This window comes from Alligator sinensis, unplaced genomic scaffold (genome assembly GCF_000455745.1).
Source record: "Alligator sinensis unplaced genomic scaffold, ASM45574v1 scaffold536_1, whole genome shotgun sequence".
NCBI classification, from domain to species: domain Eukaryota; kingdom Metazoa; phylum Chordata; order Crocodylia; family Alligatoridae; genus Alligator; species Alligator sinensis.
Window position 1 is genome coordinate 64,995 of NW_005842951.1, and position 17,082 is coordinate 82,076.

At 45.9% G+C, this 17,082-nt stretch overlaps 1 protein-coding gene across 1 annotated transcript in view; it reads right to left on the reverse strand.

The window, feature by feature from the left end:
• SPEF2 (sperm flagellar 2) overlaps positions 1–5,561 on the reverse strand; it is a 69,278-nt gene extending 63,717 nt beyond the window's left edge. The window contains exons 1-4 of the mRNA XM_025192628.1: positions 5,474–5,561; positions 4,642–4,744; positions 3,251–3,503; positions 1,265–1,435 (exon numbers count right to left, since the gene is read on the reverse strand). Coding sequence (XP_025048413.1) covers positions 1,265–1,435; positions 3,251–3,503; positions 4,642–4,744; positions 5,474–5,531 — 585 coding nt within the window. The 5' untranslated portion in view covers positions 5,532–5,561. The remainder of the gene's footprint in view (positions 1–1,264; positions 1,436–3,250; positions 3,504–4,641; positions 4,745–5,473) is intronic.
• Positions 5,562–17,082: the final 11,521 nt, after the last annotated feature.

Sequence of the window (17,082 nt, forward strand, 5' to 3'; positions counted from 1 at the left end):
AGTGGTGGCAAGAAGTGGCAGCCAGAAGCCACAGTAACCAATTACCTATAGTTACATTCATTCCTATGGGTGAATGGATTTTGCTTAGTGCTTGTTTTTTTCCAAGACTTTATGTTTAATTATATTGGGTGAATGTGGTCCTCCAGGTTACTATAGTTTTGTAACTGTTTTGTTGCAAGTGGAGCTGACTGGGCCAGAGGAGAAAAAGTGAGGCTCTGGGAGAGGTAGGGAGTATAGGCAACTCCCGTTTAGTGCTCTTAATTGGTTCCAGTCAAGCAGCAGTCTCTGGGCTCAGCTTGCCAGGCCCAGATTGCCATTTCCCCATGGGGTGAAAAGGGTATGTATATAGGTATCTTACTTATGAAACTATTTGCAGCATAGCCTATTAACTCTGAGCCCCCCCCGCCCCCCAAGTGTTCCCCATTGGAACTGCAAGAACTTAGCCCACTTAGCCTCTCCTGTCACACAAGCAATGTTGCATTTCATGTTGAAATTCACAAGGTGTGTGAAGTTGCAATATTTGCCTTCTGTCATCTTCCCTAATAATCCATTTGAAGTTCAGCAATATATGCACACTGTGAATTATCCTGTTATTTAAATATACATTTTCTAAATATTAATGTTTTAAGTGTCTTATAAAAAAGTCTATTGTTACATCAGGGCTGTCCAACTCATTTAGATTTACAAGCCCTAACCTGACCGCAGAGCTTTTTGCTGACCACACAACATTCATCCAGGCACAGAGGGCAAGTGGCAGCAGTGTTAACCCTCACATGCTGACAACACTGCCACTCCTTCCTTGCCCTGCTGCAGAAAGGCATCCACAACAGGGATCTCAACTTGGAAATGCAGTGCTGGGAGCAACCAGCTCCCATGGGTTAACATTGCCGCTGCTCACCAGGTTGAAACCAAAAGGCATTCCCAACAGGGATCCCAACATGGGAATTCTACAGTGGGACAAGTAATAATGGCGTTAACCCCCACAGCCACTGATCCTGCTGACCCAGTGGCTCTGGCTGCCATAGGACTCACTACTACTGCTGCTTACTCCACAGAATTTCCAGGCCTGGGTTTCTTAATAATATTTTAATACCCGTCACCAGCATTACCCATTTTTTATGTTTTTTTATAAACATGAGATTGCATAGGAGTAACATAAGGCCAATTAATAATTTTCAATAGAACTGATCACATGCTTAACCTTAAGAAAATGCATCTAAAGAACTGAAGACCTGGTATGAAAAAAAAACATTTGGCTTCTTACCTTTTCAAGGTCTTGCACTCTTTGTTCCTCCTGGAGTTTTTGAACTTTCTGTTGTTCTACAATGTGTACACGAGTTATTTTAGCTTCCATGTTCTTAGATTTCATTTCAAAATGTTCTGAAACCTGCTGCAGTCTCAAGTCAGTCTGCCGTGGTGTTAAGTTCTTCAAACGCTAAAATGCAATAGCATTCCAAATATCCAAGAGTAAGAAGCAGTAACACAAACATTCTACTAACCATTTAAATTATTGCCAGAACCCAAAACTGTTCTAAAGAAGCATTTCAGAAAATGATATTTAAATAGGCATTTCCCATGTACTGATATACAAAGAAGAACATCAAGACACAGTGGAATATTTTAATAGAAAGGGCCAGATTCACTGAAACTGGTGAAGACTGTTGAAAACCAGGAGAGAAAATGTTTCTTTGAACATGTGCTCAAATAGCTGGCAGGTGCTACTCACTGTGGCCTAACTGTACCTCCTGGTTTGTGCCACCAACATATAGCATTCTTGATGAATGGGTACGATGGCTGCTTGGTGCTGCTCCCATTCTCATTGATGAACTTCCTGCCACTGTGGGTTTATGGTGAGGTTCATGCCAACAAAGAGCATAAATCTAGGTGAACTTGATTCACAGTATATAATTTATTTGAAGTTGCTCATCCTGATAAAGGAGTGTGAGCACTGCCAATGAAGTTAAAAAATGTTTCTCCACTATGACTCACTTTCAGTCTTCTGTTTTTTGCTTAATTTTGTGATAGGTCTACACTTGAGTCAGGAATATAATGTAGCGATATTCAAGTTACAAGCCCATTCAAGTACTGGAAGTACTCCAGTTACAAGAGCAGGGAATATTATGTGCAATGATTTACTCTTCCAAGAACCAACTTATTCAAAATTAGCTTACTTACTTTTCCACTGTGCTACAGTTTGCAAGAGAGGCTGCTGAAAAAGAGTAAGAAGGAATTGCTGCAAAATGATTAGCCTGCACTGTTCTGTACTTCAAAGCAGGAGAAAATCAGAAGGGTGCAGCTAAGGAAAGATCTGGTTAAAGAACGTGAAAGTGGACTGACATTTCTGTGAATCAACAAGGTGCAGGGAAAACTAGGCATATATCTTGGAGAGACCAGGCCAAAGAAATATTGCATTTTATGGCATACAACACACCCCAAAATAAAATCCACATCTTGTTTTTGAAAGGTAAAAAGAAGAAAAAAAATCTTTTTGTGTAGTATGTAGCTGAGTAGCAGCAGCTAGGGAGACAAGCCTGCTCATTGCGCTGCTGTTGAGTCTTGCATAGATTTTACTTTCCCTTTTGCCCATAACCACCAGAAACTGCTTTTACTGTATTTCTTGCATATAACGCATACTGCAATTTCCAGCAGCTGATTTTTGGGGGGGGAAAAGTATATGCTGTATGTGAGAAAATACAGTATATTTTTTTCACACACGTAATATATGTTGAACCAGGGCTGTCCAGCTGGTGGTCCACAGGAAGCATCCAGCCTGCTAGGAGTATACTCATTTTCCCCAGCTTCCTGGTCCAGAGGCTACTCCTCCCATCACTCACGCTGCTGCAATCAGGGTCTCCAGGCTCCCCCTCCCTTCTCCAGCTTCCACTTCCTGCTCCCCCCTGAGAGTGGGGCAGGACAGTTCGAAGAGCCAATGGAGCCCCGCAGCCTGGGAGAATCAGGGGGCCTGGAGCTCCTGTGCAGGATGGAAGCACCTGTGAAGTGTAGTGAAGGATTGCCTGCTGTGCGGTGCAGTGTGGTAAGGGGTGGGGAAGCCAGCCATGTGTGGGAGGGGTTGTGCTTGTGGCATGCAACCCTTGGCCTTTCACAGATTGGACAGTCCTGTGTTGAAGAAAGGTTTCCAATAAGTGGATTTGCATAGTTTTTGTGATCCAAGATGTACAGGTAAGGGTACTGCATTTTACTCTATCGAATATCTAATGATATGTATGTCAAGCATACTTAATTCACCTACCTCTCGATACAAAGTACTCTCAATGTACTTGAGCTTTGCAGGTGCTGCAGGTCTCATTGTTTCCATGGCTACTCCAGTAAGCCCTGCCTTTTTCTTCTTTTCTAGAGCAATATACATTTGATACAAAAGTTTGGTTGCAGCCCCAGGCTGTTCTGTCATGATGCTCTGGGCTACATTCTGGTCAAACTGCACACCAAGGAGTTGAAGTGTTGGTTCCAAACGAGAGAAATTGTTAAGTTTAGCGTTTGCAACCCTAAATGATTTAAAAAAACATAATATAAAGTATAGTAATTTGCTACTGTTATGTAGAGAGAGAGGTAGTTAGCTGTCTGAGAGCAGAAGGAAGGGCAGAGTAGCACTGTAGTGACAAACTGGTTTCAAAAGGCATAAGCTTTTGCAGGCAACAGCCTATTTTGTCAGACGCTCATGTTCATAGCATCTGATTAAGTAGTTTGTCACCTAAAAAAGCTCATGCCTTTCTGAATTGATTAGTCTCTACAGTGCTACCCTGTCCTACCTTCCACCTTGCTTCTATATAGTGCTCTGCATACTACTACATACTATAGGGAAATGATCCTCAGGCACTTTCACTTAGGTGCTGTAATGCCTAATGCCTTATGGAGAAATTTAAAAAAAAACTCCACAGGTGCTTATACAGTAACTAGAGAGGGTCAGGTACCTTCAAAGAGCAACTTGCAAACTCAGATGCTGAGCGAGGAACCATCTAGAGCTAGCCAGTAGGTAACAGTAGGCACAAAGGTGTGTCTGAATTTCCACCCTGCTCTGGAGTTAAAGCATCTGTCTCTGGCTTCACATTAGGTCCCCCACCCACTTAGGAGCCAGACTGCCAGCTCCCTTTCTCTGTATCAGTCTGAAGTTCTGTTAATCTGAAATCAGGCAAAAGGGAAAGACTGGGTCGGAGGGGTATCAGCTTTTGTAGGTGATAGCCTACTTCAACCTAGGATGAAACTGATTTGGGCTGAGGACACATTAATAACATGAATTCATATTACTAGTCTGCATGCTGGGGTACTCATGACTTTTTAAGGGGTAACTTTATCCAAAACTGGCTTTTACTTATGTAAAGCTATACACAGAATGTCCACTCCATATCTACCCTGGTGTAAAAGCAGATTATACCAGTATTAGTGTCCAGATCCTAAATTTCACATAATCTCCATTTAAGTACCTCATTGGACAATCTGGATTTTTAGTCCTATGTTTCCTTATATTTTAAAGGGAGAAATTCATTGCAAAAAATGCCTACATGCATGTGCTAGGTACTGGATGAATTACTTATTCTGCACTAAGAAATCTTTATTACTAAAACAAAAATCTTGTATAATTTATATGGGAAATATGTGTACTACTTGTGCCTTAAATGTACTAACCTGCTTTGTGAAAACTGGTTAAAGTCATCCTGAAGCTCATATTTGTGAAGAAGTTCTCCAATGAGGTACCCAGTAGAAAATTCTTTTGGCAATGTGTTTGGATCTGAGTTAATGAAACAAGCAGCGGTAACAACATACAAAGCGTCACATCAATAATGAAGACTATTATAAAATGTTACAGTATCTGTATCACATCAGAGACCTAAACTTAATTGTAATACCATTCGTTATCACTCTTGTAAAACCTTGAGTGTATCAGATACATTTCTGATAAAGAAATGAATGTCTTTAAGTAACTTTAGTAATAGAAATTAGTCTTCAAACAGCAGCTTTCTTCAGAGGCACTGACTGCGGACTCTGACTGGGGCGCGCCAGCGCTCCTGCCGGGACCAGAACCTGGTGGAGGGTCTTGCTGCTCCACTTAGGGTCGCTGTATTTGGGGCCAGGAAGGCCTTGTACCACAGGGTAGGGCTGGTACTGACTGTGGGGGTTTTTGCTTCCTCTGTAGCAGGCGCTGGGCCCTCTACCCAGCATCTCTTGACAACATTTCACAGAAGCAGAGGTGACCCCAGCCCTGCGGGTCCCTTCTCGACGCGGAAACCTGTTCAGAGCAATGTCTGCTTTACTCCACTTCCAATTCAGCTCAGTACCAGCCCGGCACCGATTTCCGTGGGGCTCCAAATGAAACCGTTGAGAGAAAAAGCCCCGCCCTCCGCCGGGGGAAAGCACCCCCCGGCTGCCGCCCTGCCCCGCGCCCCCACGCAGCTCCCGTCCCCCGCCGCGGGGAGCAGCACGGACCCGGCCCCACGCCCCGCCGGCGCCGCGCGCTCACCCACGGGCCGGGATAGCGTAACCTCCCGGTTGAGCCACTCGCACAGGATGTCCGACATGGCGGCCCCACGAGCGCCGGGTGCGCGTCCCCGTTGCCACGGCGACCGCGCTCTCCGCATGCGCAGTAGAGAGCGGGGCTGGCACGTGCTGCGCATGCGTCGCGGAGAGTTCTGCGCGCACGCGCTGCCTGAATCCGTAGGGCAACGGGGAAGCTGTGGTGAGTTGGGGCGGGCGAGGCTATGGGCGCATGCGCAGTAGAGCGGGAGAGGTTGGGGCGCGGCAGAGGGCACGTGTAGGGGAACGAGCTCTGGGGAGGCTGGGGCAGAGGCGTTGGGTGGCACGTGGCTGAGCAGCTGGCGTACGTGTGGGGCAGCCACCACCTTCCGTGTCCTTATGGCAAGGGTAATTCCCTGCATCAGAGCTTTTTCTTTCAGTTTTTTTCACCTGGAGCCCAACAGAAATTAGCCTGTGCACTAATTGTGGCTGCAGCCTGAAGACAGCCTGGCTGGACCCTATGTCCTGGGTTGGGCAGCTGCGCAACAGTAGCATTTAGTTAGGGCGGGTGGCCATGGGCACTGGGATTGTCCCCACCAGAAGCCGAACCGGCTCTGGGCCAGATGGTGGCTCGGCTTTGCCGCGCGGAGAGTCGTGGTGGATGCCAGCCTACTCTGAGCGCTGCTGGCAAGACCTAATGTATCGCCGTGCTGCAGAGCCCGTGTTTTGCTGCTGTGGATCAAGTCACCAGTATCAGGTGCCCTCTCCTGGCTTATCCACCAGCCAGGCAATATTGATGTTTTGGAGTAATGATGACAAACCAGAAGGCAGCCTTGTTGAACTCCTGGGGAAACCGGGTCGTGCGTCAGCTATTACCCAGACTGTTCTCTTCCTTGGGAGACCTGGGTTGTGGGCAGCACTGATCATGCTAAGGGTTTTGAATGGGCCTATCCAGTCTTACAGTCAAGCTGAATGCCTTAAATCGGAGGCCTGAGGGGAGCCCATGAAGTGCAACACGCAGCTTATTAAATTCAGTGATCTTCTCAAGAGCTGATTCAAGCTAAAGATATGGCTGATCAATTAGCAGAACAGTTAGGTCCAACTAACTGAGCCTCTCAGCCTTTGTCACAAAGCAGCAAATGGATTCTTTGCAATCTAGTTCTTCTTGTGGTGAGAGGTAGTTTGCTGCATTCATCAGAAGTCAGGCAGAAGGCAAAGTGAGGTAGCACTTTAAAGACAGTAACTGGTTCAGAGAGACATAAGCTTTCATAAACAACACCTGTTTTGTTATTTGAAGGAAGATGATACTACAGAAACGTAATTCCCAACTCATTAAGGATGATTATTTGCCCTTTGATCTAGCTAATGAAGCAAACTGGTAAGCACTAGAATACTGATTCTTTGCTGGCAAAATGATTCTGCCTTTTACTGCAGAGTTGAAGAAAGGCCCAAGAACTGGTTTTCCTTACAAAATAATTTGATGGCACTTTGACAGGGAAACCATTTGATCTTTGTTTTTGCTCTCAAATATGATACAGTTTGAAGATGCATTTTCCTTGGCTTCAGCCACTGAAAGCATTTCCTTACTGAACTATGTCTGACATATAAAGAGTTAAGACCTCCACATCAAACCAGCAGCAGTTAATCAATGCCCTTTATCAACTTAGAAGTGGAAAGCCTTCTCGTGGTCTAGTTATAATAAGTGTTGGTGGAATTTGTCTAAATTTGAGCCATTTAGTGGCTAACATGAAAATCAGAGGTACAATTTTGTCATTAGAGCCAAAGGATAGTGCCAAACTCTACACCTCTGCAAAGTCGAGAGTATTAGCAATTGATGATTGCCGACTATAGTTGATGAGAATGCAATCAATATCAATCCTAACAAAAGCACATGGGCTGGCCAGAAGTTTGGCTTGTAAATCTTTAGATGCAGAATTGCCACATGTGGGAGTTGATGAATTCACATTGTAAGGCTGTTTCTCCTGAAGCTGGCCATCTGCAACAGTCTGGCCAGTTGTCCTACTTGCTGTAATAGTTGCGGGTGTGTTTCTCCTGAGTTAAAATGACAGTGGAAACTATTTGAATTATCCTAGTAATCTACATGTTGACAACACGTGTAATAGTGAGCCCTGGAATGTACAAACATTTTCTGAAATAGCCAAAGCTGTCCTCAGTAAACAGTTGAAAAATATATTCATAGTTTCATAGTTTCTAGGGTCATAGAATCATAGACGTAGGGTTGGAAGGAACCTTGTAGATCTTCAGGTCCGACCCCCTGCCTGGGCAGGAAGAAAACTGGGCTCAAATGACCCCAGCCAGGTAGGCATCAAGTTCCTTCTTAAAGACCCCCAGGGTAGGAGCCAGCACCACTTCCCTTGGAAGTCGGTTCCAGATCCTAGCTGTCCTAACTGTGAAGTAGTTCCTACGGATGTCTAATCTAACCCTACTCTCCAACAACTTGTGGCCGTTGTTCCTCGTTATCCCGGGGGGCGCTAGGGGAAACAAGGTCTCCCCCAAACCCTTCTGGTCCCCCCTAGTGAGTTTATAGACGGTCACCAGGTCCCCCCTCAGCCTTCTCTTGTGAAGGCTGAACAGGTTCAGGTCCCGTAGCCTCTCATTGTAGGGTCTGCCCTGCTGTCCCCGGATCATGCGTGTGGCCCTCCTCTGGACCCTCTCAATGTCCACATCCCTCTTGAAGTGGGGTGCCCAGAACTGGACACAGTACTCCAGCTGTGGCCTGACCAGTGTCGCGTAGAGGGGGAGGATCACCTCCTTGGACCTATTTGAGATGCACCTGTGGATACACGATAAGGTCAGGTTAGCCCTGCTGACCATGACCTCGCAAGGACCGAGCCCTGGGGGACTCCGCTGCCCACTTTCCCCCAGGTCCACCACCACCCTCTGAGTACAACCCTTCAGCCAATTCGCAATCCATCTGACCGTGTAGGCATCGATGCCACAGTCACCTAGTTTTTTAATGAGGATGGGATGGTCGACAGTGTCAAAGGCCTTGCTGAAGTCCAGAAAGACTGCATCCAATGCTTTTGTGACCTGATCGTAAAAGGCAATCAGGTCGGAAGGGACCTGAACAGATCATTAAGTCCGCCCCCCTGCCCTGGGCAGGAACAAGTGCTGGTATCCTCAGGGAGTATTGAAGAGAAAATTGAGGACTTTTTTTTTCAGTTCTCTGGCTGATGGGGTGGATAGTGTATCTTCACCCAGTGCCCATAGGTCATTGGCAAAGTTGCCTGGTAATTAGTGAGCAAATAATTGGCGTCCCGGCAGGGCAGGAAGCCCTTAAGGCTAACGCAATAGCAACTGCAGAAACTCGAAGAGCATGACTCTGAGTGATATTAATGATCAGATAGGAAAGGGTAACAATTTTGAGAGAGTATACCTGGTAAGTTCCATACTGGGGAAAAGAGCATGCACAGATAGTGCTTGCTGGAACTGGCTATAACCCTTAATGGCATAGTGATCACCGAGTCATAAAAATTCACAAGATTCACAAAAGCAGTGAGACTCAAAAGACCTAATTGAGTTGGTTGGAGCCTTTGAATCCCTCCTCCCCGCCCTGATCCACACACATTTTACTTATGTATTACACAGCCAGTGAATTCTTTTTTGCTCACCTACATGTCAGCAGAGCTTCTGCAGAGAGCTCCACATGTGCTGGAAGCTTTCTGGGCTCACTGGCTGGTTGGTACAAGATCTGCCTGGAGTCCCTGTTTTCAAGCAGCTCTGGAACCTGTTGCTGTTCACTCTTCCCCTCCGTTCTTCTTCCACCACCTTGAATTCAGCAGCAGGGAAAAAGAGGAGATGAGGCTCGGCCCCTGCTTTCAAGTAGCTCCAGCTCTGTTTCATTCCTTATCCCCTTGCCTCCTTCCCCCTGTTGAATTTAGTGGGGTTGGGGAGGAGGGGAAAACAAACAACTGCAGGCTCTGGAGCTTCTTGAGAGCTGGGACTCCAAGCAGACAACTTGTTGACCAGCTGGTAAGTTCATAGAGCTCCCACCAGGAGCTCTTCTGTCAATAGTGGTGAGCTCTTGAGAGTTCACTGGTATCCAGGATCACAGTGAGGGGTTGCAGCCAAACTCCCTTTGGCAGGGATAGCACAATGAGCTTTCTTCACTGTGCATATGCCACATAGCCAAAGGGGATGTAGCAGCACCTCTGTTGCTGTGCCTGGATCTGATTATAATAATAATAATACCTGCTAATTTGTGATTCCAGAGAGAAGGAAACAAAATTGTCTTTATTTACATTATGTCAGATTCTGCGTCATAAGTTCCATAATGATTTGTTCAAAAGTCACATAAATAGGGATGATATAAATTGTCTTTGCATGGGGATGCAACCAATGAATGTAACATTAGGCCAACACCAGAGTGTTTTTGAAAATCTGTCTTTACATATATTTATGTATATTTTGCCTTTCATCTAATTAATAAGCAGTAAAATCTGTTAGATTGATTCAGATATTGTTAGTAAAAAATTGTCTGAATCTATTGACATTAATTTTTATTATGTTTTCTAGGCTATTAAGCACCTAAGCTTCACTTATGGTGTATAACTATTCTTGAAATAGAGATATTAGTTTTCTAATTATATCTGTATATATATATGTATTAATATAATCCCTATGATAGTGCTCATCATTTTTCAGACATGAAAATGAAAATAATTAATATTTAATTCAAAACAAATCTTAGTTTCTAACTTCTTTTGAGACATTTATGACTGCATTGTGAAATAATTTATTTTCTTCAGATACTTAATTTAAAGAAAAAGAAAGCCAAGCTTATATCACTTCCTGCCTCAGTCTCGCTGTAGCTAGCTATGCCTGTGAATCGGTATCATACTTCTCTTTTCACCTACACTGTTTCTCTTTACCTGTGGTCTAACTTGTTCTTGATCCTGTAAGGAGGGATGAGTTCCTCATTCCTGTAACTGGAATTCCACATGGATACAAGTGCTCACCTATTCAAATTAATTGTCATGACTTGGACCTTAGATTGTGCTCTAGCTTATTTTTTTTTAAATTACAAGAAATAGTGAAAATATGTTGAGATCTGTGTGGGACCTGGCAAACAGTCTCTGCTATAGCCTTACCAGGGGAGATGCATAGTAGATCTGGACATGCATCCTTTCCCCTGGCGCACACCTGCTGGCTGCTCTGATCCCTGCTCTGGCCCTTAAAGTAGCAGGCACCAAAGGTGCTCTGCCAGATACCTCCTGTGACGTCCGCGGGCCTCACATCCGGTACCACCCTTCGTCCGGTAGCCCCTCCCCTCGTCCCGCCTGCCACGACCTTGATGTTATTGGTAATTCGAAGGAGGGGTTCAGTGGAGATCTTCTACCCAAGGGGCTTACCCGACATGGGGGTACTCACGATTGGGTCTTCCGGTGTTCCACGGGGCTCCGCCACCCCTACACCCCATCCACTCGCCAACCGGTCACTTGTGCGTGAGATGGTCACTTGCCTGCTATTCGCCGGCCTTCTTGCCGACCGGAGTTCCCGACCAAAGGGATCCCAGCCAATGGTCGACTTCAGTCCGCCTGTCTTGGAACCCGGCTAACCTGGCTGTTAGCCCGGGTCGTTTCCTTTCTCTCCTCCCCTGATCTCTAGAAATAATACTCCTCCGGGATGGGGAGGTTTCCCGGATCAATGCCTTGACCCTGGCAGTTCCCAGGGATCACTCCTCTTGCCGGGGCTCCTAATTCTCGCACCAGCTGCGAAGCTAGTACAGAGCTGCCTGCTTGAGGCTCCTGCTCTGGGGAAACCGCAGCACCAGCAATGTGCTGCACGTCTCCTCCCTCCTTCCCTGGCTTTCCCCCTACCGCGGGGTTTGCCGGGGCTTTTAAACTCCCCGCGGCAGCCGCAGCCATGTCAGGACCAGATCTTAACATCAGCCCACCCTTCTGTCTAAGGTAGTCTGCCCTGCCTCACCTGGCATGACTTGCTGGTTAATAAAATGGATATAAGGTGTGGGTATACCTGGGTCAAAATACACTGCTCCAGCCTTCCCTGTACAATGCCCCATGCCTCACAGAAGGCATCTACTATGTGGCTTCGGCCCCACACTGGGCTCCAAGGTCTGGTGTTCAGTCCCCAACTAGATCCCTGCTAATCAGGTGGCCTCAGTTCCCACCATCATGTAGGGCTGTCAGGCCCTAGACCTCTTCCCCTCTCAGGCATGGCTCCCTTATGGGACCTTTGGCCAGACAGGCCCTGGCCCACCTCCAGGCCAGTCGGAATCCCAGCCCCCTGGCTCTGGGCATCCCTCGTGTTGGGCACTCTAGCCCTTTTGACCATCCTGGTCCCTTCCCCAACTCTGACTAGTCAAGGATTTTGTCCTGGTTCTCACGCTGCTTGCCCACTCCCTCTCACATGGGTCCACCTTCTTGGGCCCCTGCTTGTCCCTACTACTGGGTAAGCTACCAGGTTGTGGGGGCTGGGGCTTTAAGGCGCCCCTTACTTCCCTTTCACTGGGGAGGCAACTGGCCTGGCATTTCCTGGGGACCACCCTATCATGAGTGGACCCTCCAGATCATCCTACCCCAGCAGGGTGTAGTTTTCAGTCATTCCCCAGGGCCAGGAGCCTCCTGCCATCCCCATAGCTCCTGCCCTTCCCTCCAAGGTGTTCCAAGCCACTCCAGCCAGGTGGTTTTCTTTCCCCAGCTGTTTGCAGCAACTGCTGACTCAGCCCTGATGGCCTGAGCTAAAATGGAAGCTGCTTAGCCCTCCCCTCCAATCACATGACTCTCCTGTGGTCCTGTGACCATCTCATCAGGGCTGGCCTGCACCTACCAGCTGCTCTCATCCCTTAAAGTGGCAGGCACCAAAGGTACTCTGCCATACAGTATGTCCTAGGAGAATTTCCTGACTATCAGGTGCCAAACCCTTGTTGAAAATGGGTCATAGTAGAAAGGATTACAGTAGTCATAGGGCCAGGAGGAACGAATAAGGATAGATACACATGGATGCAAGTGCTCACCTATTCAGATTATGGATGCATAATTTGTGAATCCCTGCTCAGCTCAGACAAGATGGTGGCAGTTCTGTGCGTGCAGAGTAGCAGAATTTTAGGCATGTAAGTATTTGCCAGAAAATATTTAGGTTTATGTGTCCTTCCAGATACCCTCTGTGGCTAGGGTGGGGTTTTTTGGATTGCTCACTTGGATTTATGTGCCAAAACTGCATTTTAGGCACTTAAGGCCTCTTGAAGGCTCAGATCAAATGTAGTGGCTTCTTAACCTGGCAGGGGATATACCATGTATTGTGTTTTTTTGAACCGCACTGCAGGAGAACTGTTCTTCTGGCGTGGTTCAATACCTGCTGAGGTGTAGTGGCTTTAAACCCAGTTTATGAAAATGGGAGTCTCTTCCCTTGGCTGCTCTGAGGGCCTTGTGGCTAAGGGCAAGCAAAACTCAGGAGGCATCCGAACCCCAAGGCTTGGGCCTGCAAGTAGGATGCCAAATGTTTTGGAAACATCTGAAGCCCCAGGTGTGGGTGGAGGATGTTTGCCACACGTAGAGCCAATTATGGTTCTTGGATTTGGAATTAGTTTTGGCTAATGTGGGTTCAGATACAAATTAAAAAAAAAAGAAGTATCCTAAGTTGCTAAACTCAGCCAGAAATTCAGATGCCATGAATTGTCTCTTTTCATTAATTCTAACACCATCACACAAATTAGATTTACAGGATTTTCCATTTGGCTTAATGAATAATGGATCTGGAAGTGAAGTCTTGTTTGGTTGAATTCAGTTATTTTGTATAGACCAGAATTGTTTAACATACAGCAAAGTGACTGAGGGCCGTATTGAAATTGTTTCTGTAGGCACTTAAATGGGATTTAGATGCCTCAGCCCCAAAGACTGATTCAAATTGACCCTCTGTCAGCAGCCACAAAATTCATTTGGCATCCAAAAACATCAATAAAGGCTTCATTTTTCCCTCAGTGTCTACAGTTTGGCTTTTGCTCATTCTCAGAAGTAATCCATTTGGAGCATCTAAGGTCCAGCATGATTCATATGGTGTTGGGAGACAACACCCATATTGTCTTGCGTAAACTCTACGCAAGTCCCTGGAGAGGCATAATCTGTTAGATGTACTCTGAGCATGCCTAACATGCTTTGACACTAGCTGTCCCCCTCTCAGAGAACGCCGTAACCACCAGGCTTCAGAGCCATGTTTCCTTTTGCTTGCTGTTCTGGCCCCATGGCACTTGCACTCATGGCTATCTGGTGGCCCAGGTGTGGTGGAAGATGTGGGCTCAAATCCTCTCAGAGTTAGGAGTGGCGTTACCAGTAGTGGCATTACCTTTTGCCAATATCCAGCAGTTAGACCACTTGCCCTGGAAGCAAGAATCACACCTTTTTTTTTTCTTTGAACGGTGCTTGTGTGAGTTTTCAGCTGAATGTTTATTTGATAAACTGGCTAATTTTAGATGCCTCATAATGTATGGACCATTAGCATGCTGTATTCAAATACAAGAAATGGAAGGATAGTACATCTGGTAGACCTACCACTGGGATGCCTGGTCCCATCAAAAAGATCATTCTCAAAAAACAAGAAAAGACTACCCCATTTTCTCAAGGTTGTAGAGATGGGCACAATATAAGCCACCACAGTCTAGAACACAGGTGGCAAACTTCCTAACCTATTGGTTGCAAACCAGAAATCTTGATACAACTGAGACCTGCAGAACACAAAACTTTGAAGGTGCTCATGCCCTGGAGTCAGTGATCTGTATGTAGCACCCCAGATCAGGACCCCAGATCAGGACAGCTTAAACACTAAGTTGTTTTTAAGTGGCATTCTTCAGGAGCTGCTTTTATACTACCTGGGAGCTACATGCAGCTCACAAGCTGCCTTACTACTCATGGGAGGCCATCTTCTTCCTTAGAGGTCATTACTTAATCTGATGCTACTTTTGCTCACTATAAGAGAGTGGCAGAACGTAGCTGGAAATTATTGTCCATCGGTGATCCTTTCATGTAGAACAGTTTACATTTCACATACCTCATCATCATCAGCATCAAGTAGGTTCATTAAATGTTTCTATTTGAGAGAATTTGATGTTCATTGTGTATTATATTAACACCAAAACTAAAGGGTGAGATTGGTTTCCCTTTGTGTATCTAAATAGCAGCTTTCTAGCCACACAAGTGACATCCGCAGTTGTGGAAATCTGGGTCCTGGCAGCACCCTGCAGCTGCCAGGACCCAGAGTCAGCAGTTGCTGGTGCTGGAGTCCCTTCGCAGGGGAGACACTGCTACATGTGCAAATTAAAGCTTGATAGTAAGCAGATATAAAAGTTAGTACCTATTTTTGAGGTCTAACTTTAGAGATGGTTGGAGGTTTTTATAGCCTGATAGGTATTTTGCATGTGTAGCTGGTCTCAAGGTAATTGAGCAATTAACCAGTTAATTGTGCGATATCTGTATTGTGTACAGTGGGTCTTATTGCATATCTCCATTCATCACCTTACCAGGCCTATCCAAAACAGCTTCACTGAACAATAGTCAAATCCTGTATTTGACAGGCTGGATGACTTCAAAAGCAACTTTTTAGAACATTCTGCTACAAAGCAGAAAACATTGGACTAAATTACAAGTTGAAGAAGTGTGCTCTTTGGATACCTGAGCATCAACTGAATCAAGTCAATACAGATCTTACTTGAACAGATGTTTGCTCAATGTATTTTGAGGTTTTCTTATACACTCCAGGCATTAGCAGGAGTTTCTGCACGAACTCAATATCCCCATGAAATTCTGGGAAATTTTCAAGAAACAAATCAATGAGTAAAAGCTCTTATTTATGCACACTTGTCACAACCAGAGGTTTTGATGTGAAAAAAGTTGAAAACATCTCATTGCATATCAAGCAAAAGCCCGCCAAGTTGTGAGGCAGCAATAATATATACGTTTTAGACAGAGACTTTTCATTTGCAGACACCTTCCATCAGTTATGATTAAGACCAAAGGGTATTTACTTTAAATTTAATTCTATTGACCATATTTTTGGCTTGTGATTTTTCTGATGACTGCCAGATCTAGCATAGTTACTATATCCCATTTTTTTTAAAGCTATATGAACATGAGGTGGGTGGGTAAAAACAATCAAAGTGCTTGAGGAGTCTGTTATTGAATATGTAATATGCTGCTTGCCTATCCAGAGGGGGGAAAAGACTAAATACATCATTCTGGCTACATATTTTCTGTAAGAATATGTTTCCTTCATGGACAATTAAAGGAAAATTAAACTCTGCTGGCAAAAGCCAAATGGGAGGCATATAGAAGAGAAAGGAAACTGTATTAGCTTAGGCTGACATCATGAAAACTTGCCTTACTCTTGGATCAGTTCCCTGAAACCACAAGACTCTCTAGAGAGCACTTTACTAATACCCAGAGAAAAACGTAAGCTACTGATGAGGGATGGGAAAAATGTTTTTGTTTGTTTGTTTGTTTATAGTCAAACTAGCTGGTTTCATTATAGATAATCAAACAGCTTCACCCAAAAGACATTTCCTTGAGCTTTCTCAAGATCCCCAAACTTCTCACAGATGTACAATATCTAGGGCAGTCCACCCACTTACCACGCCTTGGATGCATCAAATTAGTTGTTTATAAAGCAGGAGGCTGCCCATTTACTGCCTGATGCCAAGGACATAATACACAGCTCCAAACCTTCCCTTATACCACATCCCATGCCTTACAGGTGGCATCATTATGTAGCTCCAGCCCCACAATGGACCTCCTTCTACACCCACCTGGCATTCAGACCCCACCTGGATCCCTCTTCCTCAAGCAATCTAATTTCCACCCTCATAGTGGGCTGCCAAACTCCCTAAGCCCGTTTTTCCTCGTGGCTGTGGCCCCCTCTGAGACCTTTGGCCTCACTGGCCCTGGCCTCACCTCTAAGCTAGTTGGGACTCCCAGCCTTTAGCCTTGGCTGTCCCTCACAGTGAGTGCTCTGGCCCTTTGACCAGTCTAGTCCTGACTGCAGCATGGGCCAGCAAGGTTATTTCAGGTAGTTTCACAGTTGGTAGGGTCGGAAGGGACCTGAGCAGATCACCAAGTCCGACCCCCTGCCCTGGGCAGGAAAGGATGCTGGGGTCAAACGACCCTGGCCAGGTGTCTATCTAGCCTCCTTTTAAAGACTCCCAGAGTAGGAGCAAGCACCACTTCCCTTGGAAGTTGGTTCCAGATCCTAGCCACCCTGACAATGAAGTAGTGCCTCCGATATCTAGCCTGAATCTACTCTCCGTCAACTTATGGCTGTTAATCCTTGTTACTCCCAATAGTGCTCAGGGGAACAGGGACTCTCCCATTGCCTGCTGGTCTCCCTTGGCCAGTTTATAGACGGTCACCAGATCCCCTCTCAGCCTTCTCTTGTGGAGGCTGAACAGGTTCAGGTCTCATAGCCTTTCCTCGTAGGGCCTGCCCTGCTGCCCCCGATCATGCGGGTGGCCCTCCTCTGGACCCTCTCAATGTTGTCCACATCCCTTCTGAAGTGCAGCGCCCAGAACTGGATGCAGTACTCCAACTGCGGCCTGACCAATGTCATATAGAGGGGAAGGATCACCTCCTTGGACCTGCTCGTGATGCATCT